The 25,153-nt window shown below is 55.6% G+C and overlaps 1 protein-coding gene across 2 annotated transcripts; it reads left to right on the forward strand.

Annotated features, from left to right (window-relative positions):
• The first annotated feature begins 621 nt into the window (after positions 1-621).
• SLC45A3 (solute carrier family 45 member 3) lies at positions 622-17,653 on the forward strand. 2 transcript variants are annotated; one of them, XM_081491095.1, is made up of 5 exons: positions 622-726; positions 11,133-11,529; positions 12,396-13,178; positions 13,733-13,998; positions 15,929-17,653. In XM_081491095.1, the coding sequence occupies exons 2-5, from the start codon at positions 11,358-11,360 to the stop codon at positions 16,352-16,354; spliced, it is 1,647 nt and encodes a 548-aa protein (XP_081347221.1). In that variant the 5' UTR covers positions 622-726; positions 11,133-11,357; the 3' UTR covers positions 16,355-17,653. The 2 variants fall into 2 exon arrangements, with proteins under 2 accessions (XP_081347221.1, XP_081347222.1); XM_081491096.1 differs by lacking the exon at positions 622-726 and adding an exon at positions 1,250-1,478.
• Positions 17,654-25,153: the final 7,500 nt, after the last annotated feature.

Here is a 25,153-nt window from a genome sequence, read left to right on the forward strand (position 1 = left end):
GTTCAAGGCATCCTGGAAACAGGCATCTTCTGGGACCTTGCTCAACAGCTGATAAAGGGAACATTTTACTGTCAACATATCCTATCCTCCCCCCTTTTCCCCATACACACCCTTAAGCAGAAAAAAAATCTGAAATCTTTTAACTTCAGGAAGAGGGACTGAGTGAGCCATCAGGAAGCTCTTTCTGCTTCCGAGAACAGCAAACTGTAGGAAGAGTAACTCGGGGAGAATGCGACATCTCTTGCAAGGGCTGGTCCTGGGTGGGTGGGGTGCGGCTTGGCCTGGGGGACCAGGGGCTGGCCGGCACAGCTCGCGCGGGTAATGGCTGCAGACCGGCCGCGGGGAACGGAGGCGCCCCGAGAAGCCGGGCAGGTTCTACCTAAATGTTTTGGTGGCGAGGGCGAGGGCGAGGGGGCGGCGCACTGCCCTAGGTAATGATAGTCTGGGAGCCACGCGGGGGCTGCCCGTCGCGGTCGCGGCTACAAAGACAGCTCGGAGACCTCCCGCTTTCTTCCCCGGGGTACTGGCCCCACCCCGCCCCCTCCCCGCAGCCCCCTACCTTCGGCCCTCCTGGCCACGCCCCCTCCGGGCTGCCCCAGCGCGCATGCTCTCTCCCCCCGCCGAGAAACCTGGAGATTTAAAAGCCGCCGGCTGGCGCGCTGGGGGAGGCGTGGGGGACGAGCCCGCGAGCGGCGGCCCCGGGTGACAGGAGCCCGCCTCGGCCAGGTAGGGGCGTGCCCGCCGCGCTCCGCGGGAAGGGTCCCGGCGCGGGGAGGGGCGCGGCGCGGCCGGGCTCCGCGGCGGCGCTTGTGTTGCGCCCCTGGGGAGGGGGCCGCGCGGTGGCCCCGCGAGTCCCGGGGCGGGCGATGTGACGGGCTGCAGTCTCCCCGGGCGCGCCCCTCGCCCTGCCGCGGGCGGGCTGCGGGGACCCCCGCGGAGCCGCGCTTTCTCTCTCGCGGAGGCGGGCCGGGCTGGAGGCGCCGGGTCCCTCGCGTCCCCGGCCGGCCGGGCGGCGGGGCGGGCGGAGAGAGGACCCTCCCCGGAGCCCCCGGTCTGGTCGACGGCGGGCGCACCGGCCGCTCGCTCGGTGGCCTTCTCCCGCGTCAGAGTTTTCTTTGGAAAGTTGCGTTTATTTTCTTCCCTTGTCTTGGCTTCACCGGAAAGGGGCAGGGTGAGTCACCGGGGCGCGCGCAGTCCTGGACCTGGGAGCCGAGGAAGGGGCCGACGGCCGGAACGCCGCGGGGTCCTCGGGCCGGGGCGGTTTCCCTGGGGACAGTGAGGGGTTATGAGGGAGGGAAAGGCGGCTGAGCCCTTTCGCACGTCAGTCTCGGGGCTTGGCTCCGGGCAGAGAGTTGGGCTGCAGTGTGCGCGCCGTCCTGAGCCTCGGTTATCCGTCAGAAGTGGAAGAAGAAGAAAGGGCCTCCTTATCTTCGCCTCCCGGGCTCAGAGGTGCAGAAAATCCTAAGATCAGCCAACAGGTGTGCTGAGGTGGTCCCCGGGCACCCGTCACAGCGTCGCAGGGCTCCGGGCCAGGCCTGCCCGGGAAGGCCCCAGGGAACTGCCGGGTCCCGTGAGTGAGGACCAGCCCTGCCCCTGGTCCCCTGTGGTCCCCGGCGCTGCAGCCCTGTGCGTTGACCTTGCCCTTGACCTCTTGAATCGGTGTCTGCCTTCCTGACAGGCACTCTTGACCTGCTCTGCTTCCCGCCCCACCCCCTCAGGGCCACACCTCCCTGTCTTTTTCCCCCAGGGGCCAGACTTGAGGGTAGGAAAGGGTTTGGCCTGGTGGGTACGTGGTTTGGGCTTGTTCTTCAACTGTAACACAGACCCCATCCCGGTGAAGCTGCCGTCTGCAGCTGGCCGCAGTCAGTGGACCAGGGCCTAGAGTGACCCTTGCTGGGCTCCGGAAAGTGATGCTGGAGGGCTTGGTGAGGCCCTGGGGGGCTTCTGACTGCTTTTGAAGTTGCTGTTCTGCTCTGTCCTCCCGCCCTAGCCCTGGGAAGCCCAGCCTGGCTTTCTGTGTGTTAGCAGTCCGTAGCCCTGTTTGCTGGATAGCAGGGGTGGAGGCTGGACCAGCTGGTACCAGGCCCAGTGTCTTGAACGCTGATGCCACTTGACTCCTAGCAGTAGAGCTGGAGTGTGGCGCTTTGTCCAGTGTATTAAGTGTCCCCGCCTGGGGGCAGGGGCTGGTGACAGAGCCATCACGGGATGGTCCTGATGGCTGACCAGAACTTCCTGTTTAAGCCCTTTTTGTGCTACATGGTCTGTGTTTCCTCCGCCATGGGAAGAAGTCCACATTTTGCCACTGACCCTGAACGACCTGTGGGCCTTCTTGCTTCCGATGTTGGAGACAAGCCTACCTCACCTGTTGGCCTTGGTTTCTGTGTCTGTAGTAAATGGAGATGATCGTATCCACCTTACAAGGTTACGGTAAGGATTAAATGAGATCATGATATTTAGCAAGGAGCCTGCACAGACCAGGTGCTTGGTACGTTTGTTCGTTTCACCTTGTTTGTTAATTCTGGAGGTCATTCTCTCTGGCAAGCTGGGATGAGCCAGCCAGAATGGAGTTTGGAGACCAGCCTCTGGTCCCATATCCTGTGGTCCCTCAGTCACCAGATTCAGCCAGATGGATATCTAGGCAGAGAAGATGCTCTCAGGAGCAGTCAGCTGGAGACAGCCCTCCTTCCCCAGTGCTTTCTGTTATGCCCCCGCCTCTCTCATCCCAAGCATACTTTGAGTTAGCAAGTGGTGTTCAAGCTGGGAGTGCCTGACCCATCCCTGGGAGTGTGGCGATCTAGATTCCTACTCCTGCCTCCTATGGCTTAGAGCTGAGCATTTTCAGTGCACCTGGACATGCTGGTCTGATCCCATCAGACAGGAATCCTGAATCAGCCTCACCTTTAAGGCCCTTGGTTGAGCACCTCCCTTAGCAGGGCCTGAGCAGGGACTATGCTCCTTGGTTTCTAGGAGCTGAAGGGCTAGTGGGGTGGGAGGCAGGGAAGGGCTACAAGCCAGAGACCAGGAGGACCATCCATCACTCAGTGTCCAGTGAGTGTCGTCAGGGTTTGGGAGAAAGGGGTCCTTGGCAGCTCGAGGTTCAGGTAGCCCTGCGGGACGTGGGGACTTTTGCTGGATAAGATTTAGGTGAAAGGGAGGGGAGGGCCGGGGGGTAACTGGAACATGATGACTGCTTTGAAAATAAAGGTAGGCCCAGTGCTGTTGAATATCCCACGTCCTGTGATTTGGGGTCTGTTATTCTTCCCGCCACACCTGACTGGGGCGGGGCTAAAAGGAGAGGTGGGTGCATATAGAAATCCCAGGCTCCCGCAGTGGTGTTTTGTGGACATTACCTTTTTGTGCATAGTTGCTGCCTGCCGTCTTTCACAGCTCAGCCTCCTCCAGGAACCCTGGAGGGCATGGAACATGCACGCCTGCACCACCTCCCTGTGCTCTGCCTGCATCTTGGCCCTTCTGAAAGAGCTGCGGTGGATTGTTTCCAAATCCCCAGCCCCTTCACAGCGGGACTTGCACACGGGGAGCTCAGTGGTGGTGGGTGGGCAGGCTTTAGTCTCACTGACGTTTCTCTGGGGAAGGTGAGGTTGTAATGCATGGAGGCACGCTCTCTTCAAGGGTGGGCAAACACAGGCTCTTTAGCAGCAACAGAAAAACCACCTGTTTCTTGGAGCCCCTCACACCCTGCTCACCACTAAGGGGACTGTTTTGAAGAACACATCCCTAGGGCTGAGTCCAGCCCAGAGCCCCTTCTGGTAAATGGGACTGGTCACAGACTGTAGGATCAGTTCAGTTCAGTTCAGTTCAGTTGCTCAGTCGTGTCTGACTCTTTGTGACCCCATGGACCGCAGCACGCCAGGCCTCCCTGTCCATCACCAACTCCTGGAGTCTACCCAAACTCATGTCCATTGAGTCGGTGATGCCATCTAACCATCTCATCCTCTGTCGTCCCCTTCTCCTGCCCTCAATCTTTCCCAGCATCAAGGTCTTTTCAAATGAGTCAGCTCTTTGCATCAGGTGGCCAAAGTATTGGAGTTTCAGCTTCGACATCAGGGCTGAAAGGGCCTCAGAGACCACTGAATTTGAGATCCGAGGGGCGGGACCAGCACCCTAGTCTAACTTCCGGGCCCAGGGCTCTCTGCTCTTTAGTGGGTCTGCCCAGACCTCTGTGCCCTGGTCTCTTTCCTGTATCTGTCACCTTCTGAGGGGAGGTCAAGCTCCAGGGCCAGGGGGCCAGGGTGGGGAGGGGTGGACAAGGATGTGTGTGGCTGGGGAGAGCCGCCTGGCCTGGCTGGCTGGCAAAGTGCAAGTTCCCTCTGCTCGGAGGGAGGCTGGTCAGGTTTCACTTTGCAGGGGCTGTAGGGAGCAGGAGGAGGGGACTCCCCAGCGGCCTGAATATGCCACGCTCCCCTTTCTCCCGTGTTCCTCTCCCGAACCCCGGGCCGAGGGATTCTTTGTGTACCACTATCCCCGCCTTGTAGGGAAGTGTTCACTGTGGCCCAAGTAGAGAAAGAATTTAGCTACTCCGCCAGGAACAGAGTCCAGTTCTGGGAGCGAGTAGGGAAGAGGTCAGTTCTGCCCCCAGATGGGTTGGTTACTGGGATCAGTTTCAGGTGAGCACTGACCCTTGGCGGTGTGTTATACTCCAGCAGTATGTAGGCAGGTAAGGGATGGGGTAAGTGTAGCTGGGGAACCCTTTCCTGCCTGGTTCCCCTTGGCTCTCGTTGGTGGAGGGCTAGGACTCCCCCCGCCAGTGCCATGCGGCGTTGTCGGTGGGCACCTGTCCATGGTGAGCACCCCACCTGGGGCCAGGGGGCAGGTGTGAGATCATATAGTTGTACAGTTGTAAAGAACTTCAGACAGCATCTAGATTAGCACTCATTTTACAGTGTGGAAACAGTCCCAGAGAGGTATTTCAGGCTACACAGCTGTAAAAGTTGCTGAAACTGAACTGCACTGTCCAGGCTCCTAGTTCAGAGCACTTTCTAGAATTCAGGAATGGTTTGAACTTTCCATTCAACCGTTTTTACCTGTGCAGCCTGGGCATGCTAATGTGTTTCTCTGAAATTCCACTTTCATCCTTGTGAAATAGAAATGTTAAATGCTTTGTGGGATTGTGCAAATGGTATGAACTGGGGAAGATACGTCAGGTACATGCAGACACCTCCTGGACAGTTAGCAAGTGTCGGCCACTGTGATTATTTTCCATGGCTGGGAACCACACTGTCCTCGAACTGGAAATGTTTATCGCAGCCTCCAGCACCAGGCGCGTCTGCCCAGTGACCTCTCCTCACCTGCTGGGGCCCGCACCTGGGGAGGCATTCACATTCTTGGCATTCTTCTTGCTTTTGGGGGCCCTAGGGCCCTTGCAGGAGCCAAGTGAGTGAGGGGGGTGAAGGCTGAGGGAAGAGGCAGAGTTGGTCCCCTTGCGACCTCTGCTGCTCCTGTTGGGAATGAGAAACTCCCTCCCATGTTTCTCCACGAGGAAGCCCAGTGCTGCAGGAACTTTCGCGTCCTTGCTCTCACGCACAGCGCTTTGACATTGGTGGTATTCATCTAATTTTCCTCGCCTGTCAAATGGGTACACCCATTGTAACCATCTCGTCAAGCCAGTTGGAAGACTCAAAGGCTTGGAAGGGTCCCTGGCATGTAGTAGACCTCAGTGTTAGCTGCTGTTGGTCATTGCAGATGAGGAAACTGAGGCTTAGGGAGGTCAGTGAACAAGGTCCCATAGTTATAGTGAGGTGCGGAGTTGGCACGTGAACCCAGGTCAGGCTGACTGTCAAATCTTGGCTACCCTGTACAACCCACTGGGTTTGGGGCTGTCTGGGCTCAAAGGCCTGTGGCCCCTGGCGTGCAAGAGAGCTGCCAGTTGACAGATACTGACTGTCTCGGTGCGGAGTGGGCTTGGTCAATGTGGTCCAAGGGACCTTGGGTCGCAGCTGTTTGCAGGAGGGGGCTCTGATCCGGAGGCCCAGGTGCCTGGCATTAGGTGTGTGCCCGTTTTCACCGTCCCCATGGAATTGCCAGGTGACTCTGGGAGGCGTGCTTGGCCTAGACGGGCCCAGGTAAGGGCTAGCCGCCCCCGGCTGCCCTGTGGCTGCATTGGCCGGGGGAGGTGGGCGGGCTCTGGGCCGCGGGTCCCTTCCGCCCCCCTCCCGGCACTTGTGTGTCTCAGAACCGGGGCTGGGGCTCTCAGACAGGCAACAAAAGCGGCTTCCCTCCGCGGCGCTGCCACCTGTTGGGTTTTCACACGTCGGGGTTAGTGGGGGGAGGGAACTGCTGCCCTTTTCCCAGTGTCTGCGGCCGCGCCCCCCCCACCCCTGCCCCCGGGACTGGGGGTCTCTTTGCCGCCCAGCGTGGCAGGGCTCAGGGGCTGGGCGGGGAGGGGGCCGCAGCAGCTGGAAGGGGCCCGAGTGGGCAGGGGCCAGTGCAGCAGCGAGGGGGAGTTTGACGGATTACTCTGCAGCGGAGAGGTCTCTCCCTAATCCCCCTTTGTGTCCCGGCCCGCAGCCCCTCGCTCGCTCTGACAAGCTGCTAAGCAGAAGGCTTCCAGTCCGAGCGAAGAAAAGGCGGCGCAGCAGGACAGACGCTAAATCCCCGGCCCTGGGCCCTGGGGAGGCCGGGGCTGGACTGCAGGCCTGGGGGGGAGGGCCTTCTTTCTGCAGCCCCGGGGCCTCCCGCTCTACGGCTGCTTTCGGAGTGGGGCTCCCGCACGTCTTGGGGAGCCTGGGGGGTCATGGGCCTTGGCTTCTTATGCAGATCGCTGTTGCCGGTGGTCGGGTGGGGGTGGGGAGCAGACCCTTGCTTCTTTGGAAGTACACTTGAGCCCGGAGAATGCAGGCTGAACGTGGGCTGGAAGGGGTGGAAGCGGCATGTAACCTCTTCCCACGTCCCCTTCTCCCTCGCTGCCCAGACAGAAGGAATTCCCACAGCCCAGTGTCCCAGACAGGGGGGTCTGTCATGGTGGAGAGCTCGCCACCTCACAAACGTGTTCATCTCCCATCTCCTGTCTGGCCAGCACAGGCTTTCTGGAGTGTCCTAAGGCTCCTGTGGAGCTGCTGTGGATAGCTCATTTTGGGGGTGCAGGGGGCTAGGTGTTATAAGGCACGACCAAGGGCACTGGCCCCCTGGGACTGAGGCAAGGGGCTGGGTGACACCCCCCCCCCCCAGAGGTTTTGGTGAGCTTCCAGAGCGATTCCCTGCCCCCGACCCTAGAGGATATGAGAGAGGGCAATGTGGGGTGTGGCTCTGGGATCCAGTCTGGTGTGGAGGAAACTGGGGTCCCCTGTCCTGTGCAGTCTCGAGGCCTCTACCTGTGGGCTGCTCCTTACCTGCAGCGCCGGCCTGGGCTGGGGGGTGTTAGAGAGCTTGGCCTGGAGTGACCCCACTGCTTTCTGCCACTGAGTCAGTATTCCTCGCGGCCCACCTACCCCCTCTCCCATTTCCTTCTCTGCGGGGAGGGGCTCCCCGGCCTCGTGAGAAAGACCACAGTCTGTGTGAGCTTGCAGGGAGGACGGGGTCCCGGGGCTCCGGGGTCAGGCGAGGGGCTGGGGCTCTTTGATGTGCCCGGGTGGGTGTGGGGCACTGGCTGGCATAAAGAGGCCACAGAGCTGCTGCCTGACTCGGGCCAGCCGCCCCCAGCCCCGCTCCCTCGGCCTCTGTCTGTCCGCAGGGGCTGCCTGCTACCCCAGCCCCACCTCGCAGCGAGGGGTGGCAGGAGCCCCTTTGAACAGCCTCAAAGGCCTCTTTATGCATCCCTTGACACTCCCTTCCTGCAGGGGCCTCCCCCCCGCCCCCCCCCCCCCCCCGCGCCTCCTCCAGCCCTCTGAGTTTTGGAGAGAAAGTTCAGGCCAAGTTTCCTTCCTGTTGCTCAGTTGCACTTCCCCGTACTCCCTGCTGAGGCCTAACCTGAGATGGGGCAAGGGGGACAGGGGTGGGCACTCCAGCCCTGGAGCTTCTGCTAGGCACCGCTGGCTGAGCCCTTAGGAGCCACCCCCTGGGGGGTCGGGCTGGAGTCTCCTTGGGGGTGTACTTAGGTCCTGCCCATCCCTTCCACCCCGCACCCCTGGCTGCTGTCAGTGAGTTATTCTTTAGATAAACGTTTCCCAGGCCTCTTCTCATGGTTGGGTGGGTGCTGGAAAGCTGCAGTGGAGCCCAGGGCCCGCTCTGGGGGTGTTGCACCCAGAGTTTTTGGGTATCTGGAGCTGGGCAGGTAAAACGGAGGTTCACCCTCCATCTCCCAGGGCTTGAGCTCTGCTCCCCCAGAGGGGACAGAAGATGGCCCAGGGCAGCGCTCCCTAAAGCCTTCCAGAAGTCTTGGGTTTCCTTCTGCTTTCTTGCTGTCCCGTCATCCGGGATCTGGAAAGCAGGAGGGGGGGATAGTTGGACCTTGAGAAGGACTTGTCCTCCTAGAAGTCTTCCGTTCCTGTCCACAGGGTCAGCCCCATTTCCCTCCTCTTCCCGCCCCCTCCCCACCAGGTGAGCCCCCCCGGTTGGGTTCAGTGTGCCGAGGGCTCCTGGAGCCGTGGGGAGGAGGATCTGAGTCAGAAGCTGAGTCTCTGAGGCTGGAGGGTGGAGCCACCCTGCCTGTGTCCCTGAGGACGTGAGGGACCCAGTAGGAGTCTCTTCAAGCTTTAGGGAGAGGTGTTCCCTGGGATGCAGATGGGAGTGGGAGGCAGGAAGGTGGTGACAGACCGCTTCCTGGTCCCCTGCCTGTCTGAGCCGGGGGCCTGGGCTCCTCTGTGTCTTCAGAAGGCCCAGAAGGACCACTGGGGACTCGAGTTGGTGCTGTGGGAGTCCTCCTCTAGTTTCCTCCTTCTGAGGGCTGGGGTGGGGGTGAAAAGGGAGGCTGGGGCACTGGGAAACAGTAAGGAAAAGAAAGGGGGGCTTTGGAAGGGAGGATGTTCTTATGGGCTTGGGCATCTCTCGGGCAGTTCTGGGCTGGGAAGAGTCTGGGGTGGCAGGAGTGCTCGAGAGAGGGCTCAGCACCCTGAGAGCAAGGCAGCGGCGCAGAGTAGGGCTGGGCTGGGCCCGCCCACCTCCTTCCCAACTCCGTCCTCCAGGAACTCCTCAGCTGGTCCAGGCCTGGTCCTAGGTAGAGCGCCTCCGGAGGGTGGCGAGGAGAGCCGGGGATGGAAAGGCACTCGCTGGGCTGGAGGAGGATTTTGTCCTCCTCAGTCCTGGCTGTGGGGATCCGGACCAAAGGAGGGAGGGAGGCAGGTGGGGTGCTTGATGGTTGCTGGAGAGCTTCAATTTATTCCAAACAGCCGGGGCAAACCAGGGTTTGGGAATGGGTGCCGGATGTGGATGAGGCCGGGTCTGATAAAGTTCTGTTTGCTCAAGGAGGACCTGGTCCCTTAAAGCCCAGGGCAGGGGAGCCCCCAGGGTGGGGAATGGAAGGGGCTGGAAGCCTTTAGACCCAGAACCCTTCCCTCGAGGTCGGACAGCACTGCCCCCTGGTCCCCGTGGTCCCCTGCTTTCCTCCTGGGGTCGCCATGGCAGTGCAGTGACTGGGGAGAACTCTAGTGGAACCCACGACCCCCAGCTAAGGGTGTTGTCTGGTCCCCCAACCCACTTTTGCGACCATGTGGGTCAGTGTTTTACACTTCTCCCATGCCACTGCCGTAGCAGTCTGTTCCTCTTTCCAAAGTGGATGGTCTGGGTCTTAGTGAATCTTGGAGGAGGAGGCTGCTGGTTGTCCAGCCTTGTGTGAAGTCCCTTCCTTCCTGATCTACGAGTTGCAGAACCCCAGCAGGCAGTTACAGGATGGACACTTCTCAGCCAGGATTGACCGCGGTCTGATTTCTTTGTGGTCCAGTGCAGAGAGCACCCACAACATGCTTTGTAACGCACAAGGCCCTGTGGGACTTAGTGATGTTAGAGGGCACGGACGAGGGCTGAGGGTGCTCCGGGAATGCTCTTGTGGTTGGGGGAGGGGGGGACGGGGGCTGGAGCCAGGCTCTCGGCTGTGAATCTTGCACAGCAGTAGTGCTTCTCAGCAGCATTTGTGGCACTGAGTCAGTGAGACCGGGGAAGGCACTCCAGCCTCCAGCCGTTAAGTGGTGTGAGGCTCTGTCCATCTATCTACCCACCATGGGGTGAGGACAGGTTAGGGGACTAGGGCCACCCTCTCTGCCTTCTCTGCACAGCTGACTTGGTTTTCCCTCTTCTGTGGTCACTTGTAAACAGAGTGGACTGCAGTGGGTGCCGTGGTCAGGAAGCAAGACCTAGAGGCCCACTGCCCGAGGGGTTGGGGACCAGGGTGGGTGCTTCCCTGCTGGGATCTCTGAGCAGAAGGCCCAACAGGAAGGGCTGCAGGGATTTCTGTGCCAAGAGTGGAGTCACCCTGGGGGTCACTGGCATCCTCACAGTGGCTGCCAGGTGGTACCGTTTTGTGAGGCTGGGACCTGGGACCAGCCCCCCGTCCCCTGAAAGTTGGGCAGCTCGCATAGGAATGCTTCCTCCTCATGGCCACTGAGCATGGAGAGAAACTCAAGAGGGGTTCTCAGGCCGAGGTTCTTCCAGGGGAGTGCTTTTCAAATGGTTTCAATGACAGGCTCAAACCCAGCCCAAGAAACCACAGCCTCTTCTCTTCCCCCTTGTCCTCGTCCTTGGGGTGGTAGTTTGGTGCAGCTTGGCATGTGGCCAGGCAATATGAAACAGGAAATGTGACTCTTAACAAAGGGGAATTGAACAGCCCAGCTTTGGGAAGTGGAGAGAGAAAAACAAACCGGGCCTCGCAGAAGGTCTCCAGGAGCACCTTGATAACAGTGCCTGGGGAACTGGGAATTCAGCTGGTTTGACTTTTTTTTTTTTTCCTCCCTTCTATACTAGGAAACAAGGGCAGTTGCAAAGGTATTTCAAAACAGAGAATTACTAACATCTAGTAGCCTCTGGAGTGTACTGAGGCTTAAAAATCATATTTACCTTATTAATTAGGTCAACCTTAGGCTAACATGAACATGCACTTCCTGACTGCGCAGTAGGGGGTGGCTCCTGGGTGGCAGGGACACGCCATCAGCCTGGGAGTGAACCGGATTCAGAATTCAGAGCGAGTCCTAGAGCTTGGGTTCCCGGAACTTAATGCTCTGTGTCTGTGATTGTCCCTGCCCTTTTAGGATCTGAGCGTTGACATCTGTCCCCGCCGAGGGCCCCCACGATGACAGGCTGTTAGCATGGCTGAGAAACCAGACCTGCACAAAGGGCCCGCAGAAGTGGGTTTCTAGCTGAGTCCTCGGCGGTCAGTGGCAGCCAGGAGGAGAGGCCTCGGCGTCCACAGCGAGGCAGAGATGGAGCCTTTCTGGAGCGCGTGAACGGGCCGGAGCCCCACCTACCGGTCCAGCATGGTCCAGAGGCTGTGGGCAAGCCACCTGCTGCAGCATCGGAAGGCCCAGCTCTTGCTGGTCAACCTGCTGACCTTCGGCCTGGAGGTGTGCCTGGCGGCGGGCATCACCTACGTGCCACCCCTGCTGTTGGAAGTGGGGGTGGAGGAGAAGTTCATGACCATGGTGCTGGGTGAGTCACCACGTCCTCATCCCCTCCTGCTCCAGAGGCAGGCCTCCTGGGGAAGGCAGGCACCAGTGCCTCTGCCCAGAAGGTGCCTGCTGCCCCTGAGCCAGAGGGTCAGCGCTGCTGAGCAGAGGGCTGACCTGGGCGACGGGCTCCGAGAGAAAGAGGACAGGGCCGTTCCCTGCTTACCTCTGTGTCCCTGGCCTCTACACACATGCGGCACCCCAGAGACACAGAGAAACTGCCCTTTGCAATTCAAACCTGTGGCCTCATCCAGCTCCTGCAGAAACGCTTTGAGGTTACCCATTTCACAGAGAAGATAGTAGAGGCTAATGAGAGGTTACGTGACTTAGCCTGCCTGTACTGCTCACTTAGCTACTGATAAGTTGGGTTGGGGTCCTCCCCCACCCCCCGCGAGGGCTCTTCCTCGCCCCAGGACAGGGGCTGGGCTCCTGATTGGAGACAAATTCTGCAAAAGCCACAGCAGGTGAACGGTCACCATCGTTTGGTGGCGAGCAAGCAAACGGTCACTTCCTTCACGCCCAGGAAGAGGGGTCTGTTGGAATGGCAGGCTTGGGATCGGCTTGCCTGTTGAAACCCTGCCTCCCACCCTCCCTAGCTCCATGCCTGTGCAAGTTATCACTGACCAGCTGCTTCGTGCTTCAGTTTCCCCGTCTTAAAATGGGGCATTAGTGATCCCAGTTGTGAGGAGTGCATCGGGATCTGGTAAAGTAGTCAGCACAGCACCAGTATGGAGCAGGCCCTCCACGCGATGTCATCACTGCTTCCCTCCCCCTTGAGGAGGTTGGTCCCTTCCCCCCTCTCTGTTCCAAGCCCCAGCCTTCTGCTCACACTCCTTGCCCTTCTTGCAGGCATCGGTCCAGTGCTGGGTCTGGTCTCGGTCCCACTGCTTGGCTCGGCCAGTGACCACTGGCGTGGGCGCTACGGCCGCCGGAGGCCCTTCATCTGGGCCCTGTCCCTGGGCGTCCTGCTGAGCCTCTTCCTCATCCCGAGGGCCAGCCGGCTGGCCGGGCTGCTGTGCCCGGACACCAGGCCGCTGGAGCTGGCGCTGCTGATCCTGGGCGTCGGGCTGCTTGCCTTCTGCGGTCAGCTGTGCTTCACGCCCCTGGAGGCCCTGCTCTCCGACCTCTTCCGGGACCCAGACCACTGTCGCCAGGCCTTCTCGGTCTACGCCTTCATGATCGGCCTTGGGGGCTGCCTGGGCTACCTCCTGCCCGCCATCGACTGGGACGCCAGCGCCCTGGCGCCCTACCTGGGAACCCAGGAAGAGTGCCTCTTTGGCCTGCTCACGCTCATCTTCCTCACCTGCATGGCGGCCACGGCGTTTGTGGCCGAGGAGGCAGCCCTGGGCCCTGCGGAGCCTGCAGAAGGGCTCTCTGCCGCCTCGGTGCCGCCCTGCTGCCCGTGCCGCACCCGCCTGCCTCTGTGGAACCTGGGTGCCCTCTGTCCTCTGGTGCACCGGCTCTGTTGCCACATGCCCCGCACCCTGCGCCGGCTCTTCGTGGCGGAGCTGTGCAGCTGGATGGCATTCATGACATTCACGTTATTTTACACGGACTTCGTGGGTGAAGGGCTGTACGAGGGCGTGCCCGGGGCTGAGCCAGGCACGGAGGCCCGCAGACACTATGATGAAGGTAAGGCCTTGGCTGTCCTGGGGGGCTGTTGTGGGAGCTGCCCTCTGATGCATGTTTGGGCGTGGGAGACGCCCACAGCCTGGGCGTCTGGGCCCCAATTTCCCCATCTGGAAAACGGGCCAGCGTGCAGGCTGCATATGCAGTTGCTCAGGGAGAAGAGCGGCAGGTTGGCTGCAACCTCAGTGGAGCTTCGATCTGTTTGTAAAGTTCTGATCAGTCATTGCCCCAGCCTGGTGGAAGGAGAAGCTGAGCTTATTTCAGGTCCGGAGGCCAGGCCAAGGTCTGCCTGGCCCCACATTCCGTGTGCCCTGGCCAGCCCCTTCCAGCTCAGGCATCCCAAACTCTCACTTTGGAGCCTCCAGCGGGGCTGTCTTGGCCCCCGCCTGGAAGCTGAGTGCTCCGAGCCCTTAGAACAGCTTCCTTGGCCCTTGGCCAGTGGCTGTGATCACTTTCCTTAACCTAGACTCCCGCTGCTCGGGTGGGTGTGGGGTGCTGGGGGGTGGGTCTGTGCTCCTGCGCCCCCTGTGTTGAGCCCTCTCCCCCTCCACCCCCAGGGGTCCGCATGGGCAGCCTGGGGCTGTTCCTGCAGTGTGCCATCTCCCTGCTCTTCTCCCTGGTCATGGACCGGCTGGTGCAGCGCTTCGGCACCCGGGCAGTCTACCTGGCCAGTGTGGTGGCCTTCCCTGTGGCGGCTGGTGCCACGTGCCTCTCCCGCAGTGTGGCAGTAGTGACTGCCTCGGCTGCCCTCACTGGCGTCACCTTCTCTGCCCTGCAGATCCTGCCCTACACGCTTGCCTCCCTCTACCACCGCGAGAAGCAGGTACTCAGCGGAGCCAGGGGGAGGGAGGGGTGGCTGAGCAGTCCAGAGCCAGGGTCTGGCCAGAGAAGCTGGAGGATGAATTCTTTGATGGGAGAGGAAGCCTGTTGTGGTCCCAGGCCCAGAGACCTGGGCTGCGGAAGGAGGGTGTAGATTAGATTCTGGGAATGACTTCCTGATGTCAGAATTATAAAGCCCTTAAAGCGGATGATTGCAGGAAATGTGAAATCCTCTGGAAATCCTGAAGAAGCAGCCTAGCCGAAGTCCTCAGTCTGGGCTGTGCTGTTCTGTGCAGAAGCAGGGGGCTGGATCAGATGACCTCTGGGGCACCTAGCTTCCGCAGCCTGTTAGTGGGAAAGGCCTGGTGTGGGCCTTGTTCAGGGAGGGACCTGGTGACTGACCTTGCTCTGGTCTCAGATGGGGAAGGCTCCCGATTCCTCCCTCCCCTGTTTCAGTTTATCTTCCTTTTCTGTCTGATTCTCTCTTTTCCTGCCTCCCTCCTTTGCCTCGTCCCCTTCCCCCGCCCCCACGGCAGATCTCGGAGCCTGAAGTCCCTGTCACTGCTCACCTGGCCACTGTGTAAGTCGAGGGGCCTCCTTCCTGCTTAGCCCCCTACTAAGCAGCCCCTCCAGGGGCCTCCACCTGTGGGAACCTTCTGACCCAGGCTGTGTGGTCACCTTTGTTGCCTCCACTGGCCTCACTGAGTTGCAGCCCTGTTGCAGAGTTCTGTCCAGGGGTGTCCCAAGAAAAAAAAGACTTCATAGGGCTTCCAGACTGTAGGGGAGACATGTTCTGTCCCTTGCAGGACACGAGTGAGGTGGCAGAGAAACACCTAGCTGGGGGGCATGTTAACTGAATCGGTAGCTGCAGGGGTGGGCATTGGGTGGGGGAACCTGACCCCCATGGCCCTGTGGTGCATTGATGACCTTTAGCATCCTCCAGTCCCTCTTGCGCTGACTAGGGGCAGGTGTCCAGGGGCCAGGGTTGGGCACGTGCCAGGGAATGTGCTGGGGTTGGTCTTCCCCACGACTGGGGAGCACGTCTGTCCCTAGGGCAGGGTGGCAGGCTGCAGCGGGGTCCCGGGCATGGTGACTGCCCGCATCCTCCGTTTCCTGGCCGCACACGAGTCTTGGCTTGAGCTCCACCGCGGGCTCCCAGCTCTGAGGCAGCCGACCCTGAGAACACAGTGTTGCAGGCACGCGTGGGCCCGGGGTCAGCGGTCAGAAGGGAGGCTCTGGGGCATCACAGGCAGGGCAGGGGCAGCCCACGCTCGTCCCAGGCTGGCGGTGAGACGGATAGGATGGCTCCCACAGGAGTGCAGCTGGGCTGTGGGAGCCGGGATGAGTGTTCCTCGCTTCTCCAGGCTGAGTCTGAGGACCCTCCCTGCCCTAGGCTGGGGCCACAGAACTCGCAGGAGGGCAGCACCTGCAGCCTGGGCCTGGGCCCCACGGTGGCGGGGCACGTCTCTGTGGAGGTTGACGGGCTTCCAGTGGCGAGGTGGCAGGGGCCGGGAGGAGGGACGTGTGTGCGGTTCCGGCGGCGGGGTCCTCACCCGTGTTCCTCTGCTCCGCCGTGTCTCTCTGCCTGCCTGTCTTCCTTCTGCTGTCTTTCCTTTTACCTTGGGGCTCTGTTCTCCAAACTTGCAGTAATGAGTTCGTCTGTCATGCTGATTTGAGGAGAGGCTGGAGGAGACCTCGACATGTGGTTTCAGGGGTCCCCTTCTGGACCCCCAACCCCCACTCCTGAGGAGACTCCTCACCGGAGACGCAGACCAAGCAGGGGTCTGCCCAATTTTCTGCCCTGCTCCCGATTTTCATTGAGACCCTTTGCTGGCTTCCTCTCAGCCCTGAGATGAAGGCCAGGGCCAGTTCTCACGGCTGGGGGCCCTGTGTCTGGGTGCTGACCTGTGCTGGTGTGTCCACCCCACCCCCAGGTTTTCCTGCCCAAGTACCGAGGAGACGATGGAGGCGAGGACGGCATGATGACCAGCTTCCTGCTGGGCCCCAAGGCCACATCGCCCTTCCCCCACGGACACGGACACGGGGGCCCTGGCCTGCTGGCAACCCCGCCCGCGCTCTGCGGGGCCTCCGCCTGCGAAGGCTCTGTGTGCACAGCGGTGGCTGAGCCGCCAGAGGCCCGGGCTGTCCCGGGCCGCGGCATCTGCCTGGACCTGGCCATCTTGGACAGCGCCTTCCTGCTGTCTCAGGTGGCCCCGTCTCTGCTTATGGGCTTCATCGTTCAGCTCAGCCAGTCCGTCACTGCCTACATGGTCTCCGCGGCAGGCCTGGGTCTGGTTGCCATTTACTTTGTCACGCAGGTAGTATTTGACAAGAGTGACTTGGCCAAATACTCTGTGTAGGGTGCTCGCCACACATGGAGGGTGGAGGGCCTGCCTCCCCGGTTCCTGCTCCCCCTGCTCAGCCTCCTGGGGCCGGGGCTGGCCTTGCCCTTTCTGCTGCTGCCAAAGTGGTTGAGGTGGCTCTCTGCTGCCTCCCGGTGGCAGCTAGGTGCTTCTTCCTTCCCATCTCTTTCCCTCCCAGTGCTAAGCCAGTCCTTAGAGCCGGCTGGCTTGGTAGCACTTCAGAAGGCTTCAGTCTGGACTTCTTCAAGGGGAGAAGGGCAGGGCATTTAAGTAACTCCATGCACTGGAATGCAGGACTCTGCCGGAGGATCACCCAGGCTCAGGGTGGACAGCTAGTGTCCTGGTCAAGATACACCCAGCCAAGGGATTGGGGTAAATCCCAAATTTGAGTAAATGCAGCCACCTGTTCTGGCACCAAGTCCCTTTATCCTGTAGGTTCTCTCATTGTCGCTACTGCATGGGAGTTTCTACTGTGAAACTCTGCAGGATTTGCAAGTATGAAAATGATTTGGGGGGAACACAATCCTGAGGGGTGAAGGCAAGCTGCCCTGCCCTCCAGCACCCCGTTTCTGCTATTCCCCCCCACTACATTTTATTAGGACTTTGCTTGTTGGCCCCTGTGGTGCCATCACAGGGACCCTGGTCTTTAAATATTTAACTTATTTATTTAAGTAGAAGGGGAATCAAGGTGTCTAGGAGTTGGGTAGGATGAGATCCTCGGCGACTAGGTCCCCTGAGATGGTTGGTTATTGGGCTGAGGGTTGCCAGATTCTCCTTCTTCTGGAGGGATTGGTCTGGCCCCCAAACTGCTTCACCCTGAGCTTGCAAGCTCCACTCACCCCAACTGATACCCCAGCTCCTGGTACCCGAGGTGGGGAGGGCTGGGGAATGTGAAGGGTGGGGCTCAAAGTCTCCGCAGCCTCCCTAGCCCCCCACCCTATGACCTAGCCAGCCCCCAAACGCCCCGTCCCCTCTAGGACTGGGCTGCCCAAGCCCAGCTTTCCCGCCCTCTCCACAGCCCCCTCCTTGGGGCTGTTTTGGGACCAGAAGCACAGAGTGTGGCTCCTTGAGCCTTTACCAGTCTCGGCCCCCGGGGCATATCTGTGTTTAAGGACTCTAGTGCAGAAACTCAGGAGCACCCCCTGCCTGGGCTAAGGAGGTCTTATCTCTCTGGGGGTTTAAAGTGCCGTTTGTAATAATGTCTTATTTATTTAGCGGAGTAAATATTTTATGCTGTATGTGAGCAATCAGAGTATAATGTTTATGGTGATGAAATTAAAGCCTTCTTATATGTTTCATTGGTCTTTGTGTCTTTTCTGAGGGGGAAAGACCAGCTCCTGTCAGGACCCGTTTTGGGCAGCGGCAGGTCCCAGCACCACCAGCAGGTGGAGCCATAGACCAGCACTCGTCTGTCCTGGGGGTGAAGGCGAGTGAGGCACAGGGAGAGGGCGCATTTTCCTTATCACAGGGCTCACAGTGTGGCCAAGAAGATGGAGCAAGCGCCCGTTATCAGCTTCAGCAAGAGGACGCACCTGGCAAACTTAATGGTCTTTGAAAGCTTCTTTGCTTTCTGGCATTACCAGATGTCCCGGCTCACCGCGTGTGTTTCTAGCCATAGATCTGAAATGAGCTGTTTTCTCTAAGGGCATCTGCTTGGTTTTTGTGGAAAAAGTTTTTTTTTTTTCCCACAGTGACCATAATATTGGCATTGGGAGTGTTTATTATTAGGTTGATCATTGGTATTAGGCCTTTTCTGTGGACAAAGCTAGGGAAAAAATGTTTAGTGTCAATACATGGTGAGTTTCTACTGATACTGCCTATTTAAATTCAGGATTAGAGATTATATATGTTTATATATATACATATATATTTTACTTCTCTAATTTCTACCATGCTGAAACAGAGCTCAAGGGCTGGCCTAGCATGTATGTATGTGTGTGAGAGAAGAAGCAAAAAGAACCACCGGTCAGCCATTAATGTCAGCCTTTCTGTGCCACCAGAAATTAGAACCTGGCCCAGAGGCATATTCATTGTTTTCCCTGGTCCAAAGGAAATGAACTTTCTGGCTAGCCCAATACAAGTCATTTACCTCTGTGGTTAGACTTATTCCTAAGTAATGTATTCTTTTGATGCACTTGTAAATAAGATTGTTTTCTTGGGCTCCCCTTGTGGCTCAGCGGTAAAGAATCTGCCTGCCAGTGCAGGCAGGAGACACAGGTTTGATCCCTGTGGGAAGGGAAGAAAGATCCCACATTCAAAGAGCGGCTGGGTCCGTGCACCACAGCTGTTGAGCCTTTGCTCTAAGAGCCGAGGAACTGCACCTGCTGAAGCCTAGAGCCCAGATAAGGCCCTCTGAAATTAAGAAAATAGTCTTTTTTATATAATTTTACTTATTTATTCATTGGCTAGGCTGGGTCTTTGTTGCTGCACAGGCTTTTTCTCTAGCTGCAGTGAGCGGGGGCCACTCTCCAGTTGTGGTCTGCAGGCAAAAGATTGTTTTCTTAATTTCAGAGGGCCTTCCTAGCACAAATTTTCAATATTGGGGACCAGCTAAGCCAGCTCACAGGCTGTGAGGCCTTGTGTTGGTAGTTTTTTTTTTTAATTTTTATTTTATATTGGATTATAGTTGATTCACAATGGTAGTTCCTCAGCTTTAAACTACATTCCTCACAGAAATGCCAGCTCACTAAGAAGTACAGAAAGGGGGGAAAGAAAAAGGAAGAAAGGACTCTGGAAAGGAGAAGGAAACTGCAAGTAACCTCAAAGACACCACAGATAAGATTCACTCAGTCCTTTCCATGTGGGTCTCAGATGAATACAACCTGGCCAGTGTCCTTCAAGATCATTAATTTAGATGGAAAGGAATAAGAGGTATGAATCAGATGTACATAGATGTATCAGGTAGGATGTATGTAGAAAATTGCAGAACACGAAGCAAAGACGTTAACAGTTTAGAGAAAGGAAACATCGCTGTGGAGAGGAGGGTCAGGCTATCCGCACCTCCCTACCCTCACCCCCTGGCACCTGCCATCTCCCAGAGCCGGATGGAGCCCTGCGTTCTGGCTTGTGGTCAGAGCCCAGGAATTTGAGAGGGGGCTGGACTAGGGTTGGTTTGTACCTTCATGGGTCTGTCTTTCTGGTCTGGGGTGCTTCTCCCTGCAGGAACAGGAGTGGGAGGAGCAGGGGTAGGGAACATCCCTTCGGTGGGCAGCTTGGATCTCAGGTTGCTTCTTGTGCAGCCGGAGGAAAGTCCTTGGTTTCCAGGATCAGATTCAATTACAGCAGCCTGGCAGTTTTGTCACCATTGGCTGGAGGGTTGTGCAGAGTTGGAACTTGCTGATACTCAAGAGATCTCCACACACATAAGGAGGTAGCCCTGGCAACCCCATCCCCTGACTTCAGTCTGCCCTTGACTGAGGTCTGCCCTCTGACAAGTCATTCCACTGTACACTAGAGGGTTAATGGACTGTGTCTCCAGACATGGCTCTGGACTCCCGTGCTTCGTGGCTCTGCGCCACGTTCTGCTCCTCAGGACACTCTTCCAGTACTCTACGGTTCCCAGTTAACGTTCTCCTTCTCGTCATACAATATTTGGTGTCCCATGTGCTGGACCTGACGTGCACCCTGGAGCTGTGGCAATGAGGAGACACTCACTGGCAGCGCAGATGGAGCTGGGAGCGGGCGGGCCGGGAGCGGCCTCCTGCCCCTTAGGGGCCTCTGTCCTGGGGAGGGGGTGGCCTCCAGGGAAGCGAGGTGAGGGACCATCCATGAAAAGCCGCCTGGACCCCGAGACCCCCTCACAGGCTGCCGGCATTTCTCCCAGTGACCTGAAGAGAGCAAACCAGTGGGAGGACCCTGGGACCCTTCTTCACCAGGGACAGCCCTGAGGCCTGCTGAGACGAGGTGACTTGTCCCAGGGCACACTGACGCAGGGCTGCTTTTGTACTACTCAGTGGAAGTGAGGGGTAGGGAGGAAGACTCTGCATTATCTTTGCAGCTTATATTATTCCAATATAAAAAGTTTCTTTTTAATGTTGGACGTTCGATCCATCTCACCACCTTCTGATATGTACCCAAAAAATCTATTAATCAACCGTTACTAGTCACTGATAGGTGTAAGGCACCATTGTACATATAACTAAGGGCGTTATGAAGATACATCAAAGGTGGTCTTTGTTCTTTGTGAGTTCTGAGGCTTCTCCATGGAAAAATAAAGCATGTTCAAATGAAGTTATTTCTAACAGTGTAAGGCAGTTTGACACGTGCCAATGATACATAGGAGTACAAGGGGGATGAGGGAGAGACCACTGCCAGGAGGATGCTTTTTAAATAGCGACAGAGATTCAGTTCAGTTCGTTTGCTCAGTCGTGTCTGACTCTTTGCCACCCCATGGACTGCAGCACGCCAGGCCTCCCTGTTCATCACCAACTCCTGGAGTTTACTCAAACTTATGTCCGTCGGATCGGTGATGCCATCCAACCATCTCATCCTCTGTCATCCCCTTCTCCTCCTGCCCTCAATCTTTCCCAGCATCAGGGTCTTTTCCAATGAGTCAGCTCTTCACATCAGGTGGCCAAAGTATTGGAGTTTCAGCTTCAACATCAGTCCTTCCAATGAACACTCAGGACTGATCTCCTTTAGGATGGACTGGTTGGATCTCGTGCAGTCCAAGGGACTCTCAAGAGTCTTCTCCAACACCACAGTTCAAAAGCATCAATTCTTCGGCGCTCAGCTTTCTTCACTGTCCAACTCTCACATCCATACATGACTACTGGAAAAACCATAGCCTTGACTAGACGGACCTTTGTTGGCAGAGTAACGTCTCTGCTTTTTAATATGCTATCTAGGTTGGTCATAACTTTCCTTCCAAGGAGTAAGCATCTTTTAATTTCATGGCTGCAATCACCATCTGCAGTGATTTTGGAGCCCCCCAAAATAAAGTCAGCCACTGTTTCCCCACCTATTTGCCATGAAGTGATGGGACCGGATGCCATGATCTTAGTTTTCTGAATGTTGAGCTTTAAGCCAACTTTTTCACTCTCGTCTTTCATTTTCATCAAGAGGCTCTGTAGTTCTTCTTTACTTTCTGTCATAAGAGTGGTCATCTCACACGCTAGTAAAGTAATGTTCAAAATTCTCCAAGCCAGGCTTCAGCAATACGTGAACCGTGAACTTCCAGATGTTCAAGCTGGTTTTAGAAAAGGCAGAGGAACCGGAGATCAAATTGCCAACATCCACTGGATCATCGAAAAAGCAAGAAAGTTCCAGAAAAACATCTATTTCCTGCTTTATTGACTACGCCAAAGCCTTTGACTGTGTGGATCACAATCAACTGTGGAAAATTCTTCAAGAGATGGGAATACCAGACCACCTGACCTGCCTCCCGAGAAATCTGCATGCAGGTCAGGAAGCAACAGTTAGAACTGGAACATGGAACAACAGACTGGTTCCAAATAGGAAAAGGAGTATGTCAAGGCTGTATATTGTCACCCTGCTTGTTTAACTTATATGCAGAGTACATCATGAGAAATGCTGGGCTGGATGAAGCACAAGCTGGGATCAAGATTGCCAGGAGAAATACCAACAACCTCAGATATGCAGATGACACCACCCTATGGCAGAAAGTGAAGAAGAACTAAAGAGCCTCTTGATGAAAGTGAAAGAGGAGAGTGAAAAAGTTGGCTTAAAGCTCAACATTCAGAAAACTAAGATCATGGCATCCAGTCCCATCACTTCATGGCAAATAGATGGGGAAACAGTGGAAACAGTGTCTGACTTTATTTTGGGGGGCTCTCAAATCACTGCAGATGGTGACTGCAGCCATGAAATTAAAAGACGCTTGCTCCTTAGAAGGAAAGTTATGACAAACCTAGACAACATATTAAAAAGCAGAGACATTACTTTGCCAACAAAGGTCCATCTAGTCAAAGCTATGGTTTTTCCAGTGGTCATGGATGTGAGAGTTGGACTATAAAGAAAGCTGAGCGCCGAAGAATTGATGCTTTTGAACTGTGGTGTTGGAGAAGACTCTTGAGAGTCCCTTGGACTGCACGAGATCCAAACAGTCCATCCTAAAGGAGATTAGTCCTGGGTGTTCATTGGAGGGACTGATGTTGAAGCTGAAACTCCAGTACTTTGGCCACCTGATGTGAAGAGCTGACTCATTGGAAAAGACTTGATGCTGGGAAAGATTGAGGGCAGGAGGAGAAGGGATCGACAGAGGATGAAATGGTTGGATAACATCTCCGACTCAATGGACATGAGTTTGTGTAAACTCCGGGAGTTGGTGATGGACAGGGAGGCCTGGTGTGCTGCGGTTCATGGGGTGGCAAAGAGTCAGACATGACTGAGCAACTGAACTGAACTGAACTGCCTCACTGCTAACCTCACTGCCCCTGGCATGTTGTCCCTCTCCTGGACTAATTCATTAACCTTGCCATCTCCCTTTCTCCAGTCTAATCTCCACTTACCCCGACTGCTTGGACTGCAATCAGTTACAGGCAAGTTAGGTCCATGCTTGTACTGCAGCCTGAGCTAGCTTCCCATGCACTGAGCTGATAGCCCCATGCAGGGGAACCTCAGGAGACTCACCTGCATGTGGCTCCTTCACACATGGCTCTATCCACCTCTGTCTCCTTCATCACCACCTCCTCGTTCTCCCAGCCACTCAAACACCACTTCAGCCACAGTGGGTTTCTTCCCACTGCTCAACCAAACTTGGCTTGTGTGAGCCTCAGGACTTTTGCCCTTGCTGCACTCTCTTTGTGGAAAACCCTCGGCTTCTCTGCCTACAGCAATTGTAGTTATTCTCCAACCTTCTGCTTAAACCTCTCCTTCTCTGGTTCCCTGAAGTTAATCACTTCCTTTTCTGTCTTCCCCTAACACACTGCTAATGTGCTACTCATGCATGTTAGACAAAAACTTGGCTTATCCCACAGAATGGGGGAAAATAATGGAGCGACTAACAAGGGATTAATCTTCAAAATATATTAATATAAACAGCTCATGCAGCTCAATAACAAAAAACAACCCAATCAAAAAATGGCTGGAAGACCCAAATAGGTATTTCTCCAAAGAAGACGTACATTGGCCTCCAAAGAAGGCCAAAAAGTACATGAAAAGATGCTCAATATTACTAATTATTAGAGAAATGCAAATCAAAACTACAATGAGGTATCACCTCACACTGGTCAGAGTTGCCATCCTCAAAAAATCCACAAACAATAAATGCTGGAGAGGGTGTGGAGAAAGGGGAACTTTTCTACACTGTTAGTGGGAATGTAAACTGGTACAACCACTATGGGGAACAGTATGAAGGTTCCTTAAGAAAACTGAAAACAGAGCTACCATATAATCCAGTAGTCGCACTCCTGAGCGTTTACCTGGAGAAAACCATAATTTGAAAAGACACATGCCCTTCAATGTTCATTGCAGCATTATTTGCAATAGCTAGTACATGGAAGCAACCTAAATATCCATTGACAGAGAAATGGATAAAGAAGATGTGGTACATATATGAAATATGTGGTACACAATGAAATATCACTCAGTCATAAAAAAGAACAAAATAATGCCATTTGTAGCAACATGGATGGACCTAGAAATTATCATACTAAGTGAAGTAAGTTAGGAGGAGAAAGGACAAACATTGTATGATATTGCTTGTAAGTGGAATCTAAAAAATGGTACAAATGAACCTATTTACAAAATAGAAATAGAGTCACAGATGTATAAAACAGTCTTACGATCACCAAGGGGAAAGGGAGGGAGGGGTAAACTGGGAGATTGGGATTGACATATACACACTACTACATATAAAATAGGTAACTACTGTATAGCACAGGGAACTCTACTCAGTACTCTGTAATGACCTATATGGAAAAAGAATCTAAAAAATAGTGGATATATGTATAACTGATTTACTTTGCTGTAGAGCAGAAACTAACACACCATTGTAAATCAGTTATATTTTAATACCCCTTGGCATATTCATCTATGAATTCTTTCCACAAACACTTTTTAAGTAGCTACCATATGCCAGAACTGTGGCAGGGTGAAAAGATAGGAGCCCTCTTGGAGGTCCCCAACCAGTGAGGACTTTGGAGACACATAGAAGCAATTCAGAATGTGTGACAGTGCTATGACCAGGGGCACAGGGCTGGGGGAGTACACACAGGGGCCCCGTCTGGTCTGGGATGAGCTCTGGTGGGGGTGGGGCGGAGAGGGCGTCCCAGAAGTGATGGTAAATGAGATGGGGAGCCCAAGCAGACATTTGCAGTCTGTTCCCCTATCAAGTTTTCCCAGAGCAAAACGTGCATCTCATTCATTGTTATGTTTCCCATATCCATGTCTGTAGCTACACATAGTAGGGACTCACTAAATTTGTTTGCTTGATTAAATGACTTGTTGAGGAAACAAAATGAATGGGCAAATAAAAACCATCTTATTTTTAGGCAAACGGACAACCTCAGCTTAACACCCTGGCTTCTAATATCAGGTGGTTGAGCTGAAGATGAAGGCCATGTTTTGCCTTTGCATTTCATGTGGTTTATTGTGGTAATTTTTTCTTTTCAGTTTTTTTTTTTTTTTGACCTTTAGGTTTGGTTTAGTAATACTGTGTGAGTGGTTTCATATTTTTTTTGGAAAGAGTTTGTGGCTTTTGTTTCAGTATGCTATAGAAGTAAGTATTTAATGTCTATGAACTTTATGGATAGATAATATTGTCTTTAAAATACTTGTAAAATTTTATTAATTAAAAAAAAAGAAAAATTACAGTTGTGAAGTGGGAATGGAAAG

The sequence above is a fragment of the Giraffa tippelskirchi genome, chromosome 5, assembly GCF_054371585.1.
Source record: "Giraffa tippelskirchi isolate mGirTip1 chromosome 5, T2T-mGirTip1v1.2.pri, whole genome shotgun sequence".
Taxonomy (NCBI): Eukaryota; Metazoa; Chordata; class Mammalia; order Artiodactyla; family Giraffidae; genus Giraffa; species Giraffa tippelskirchi.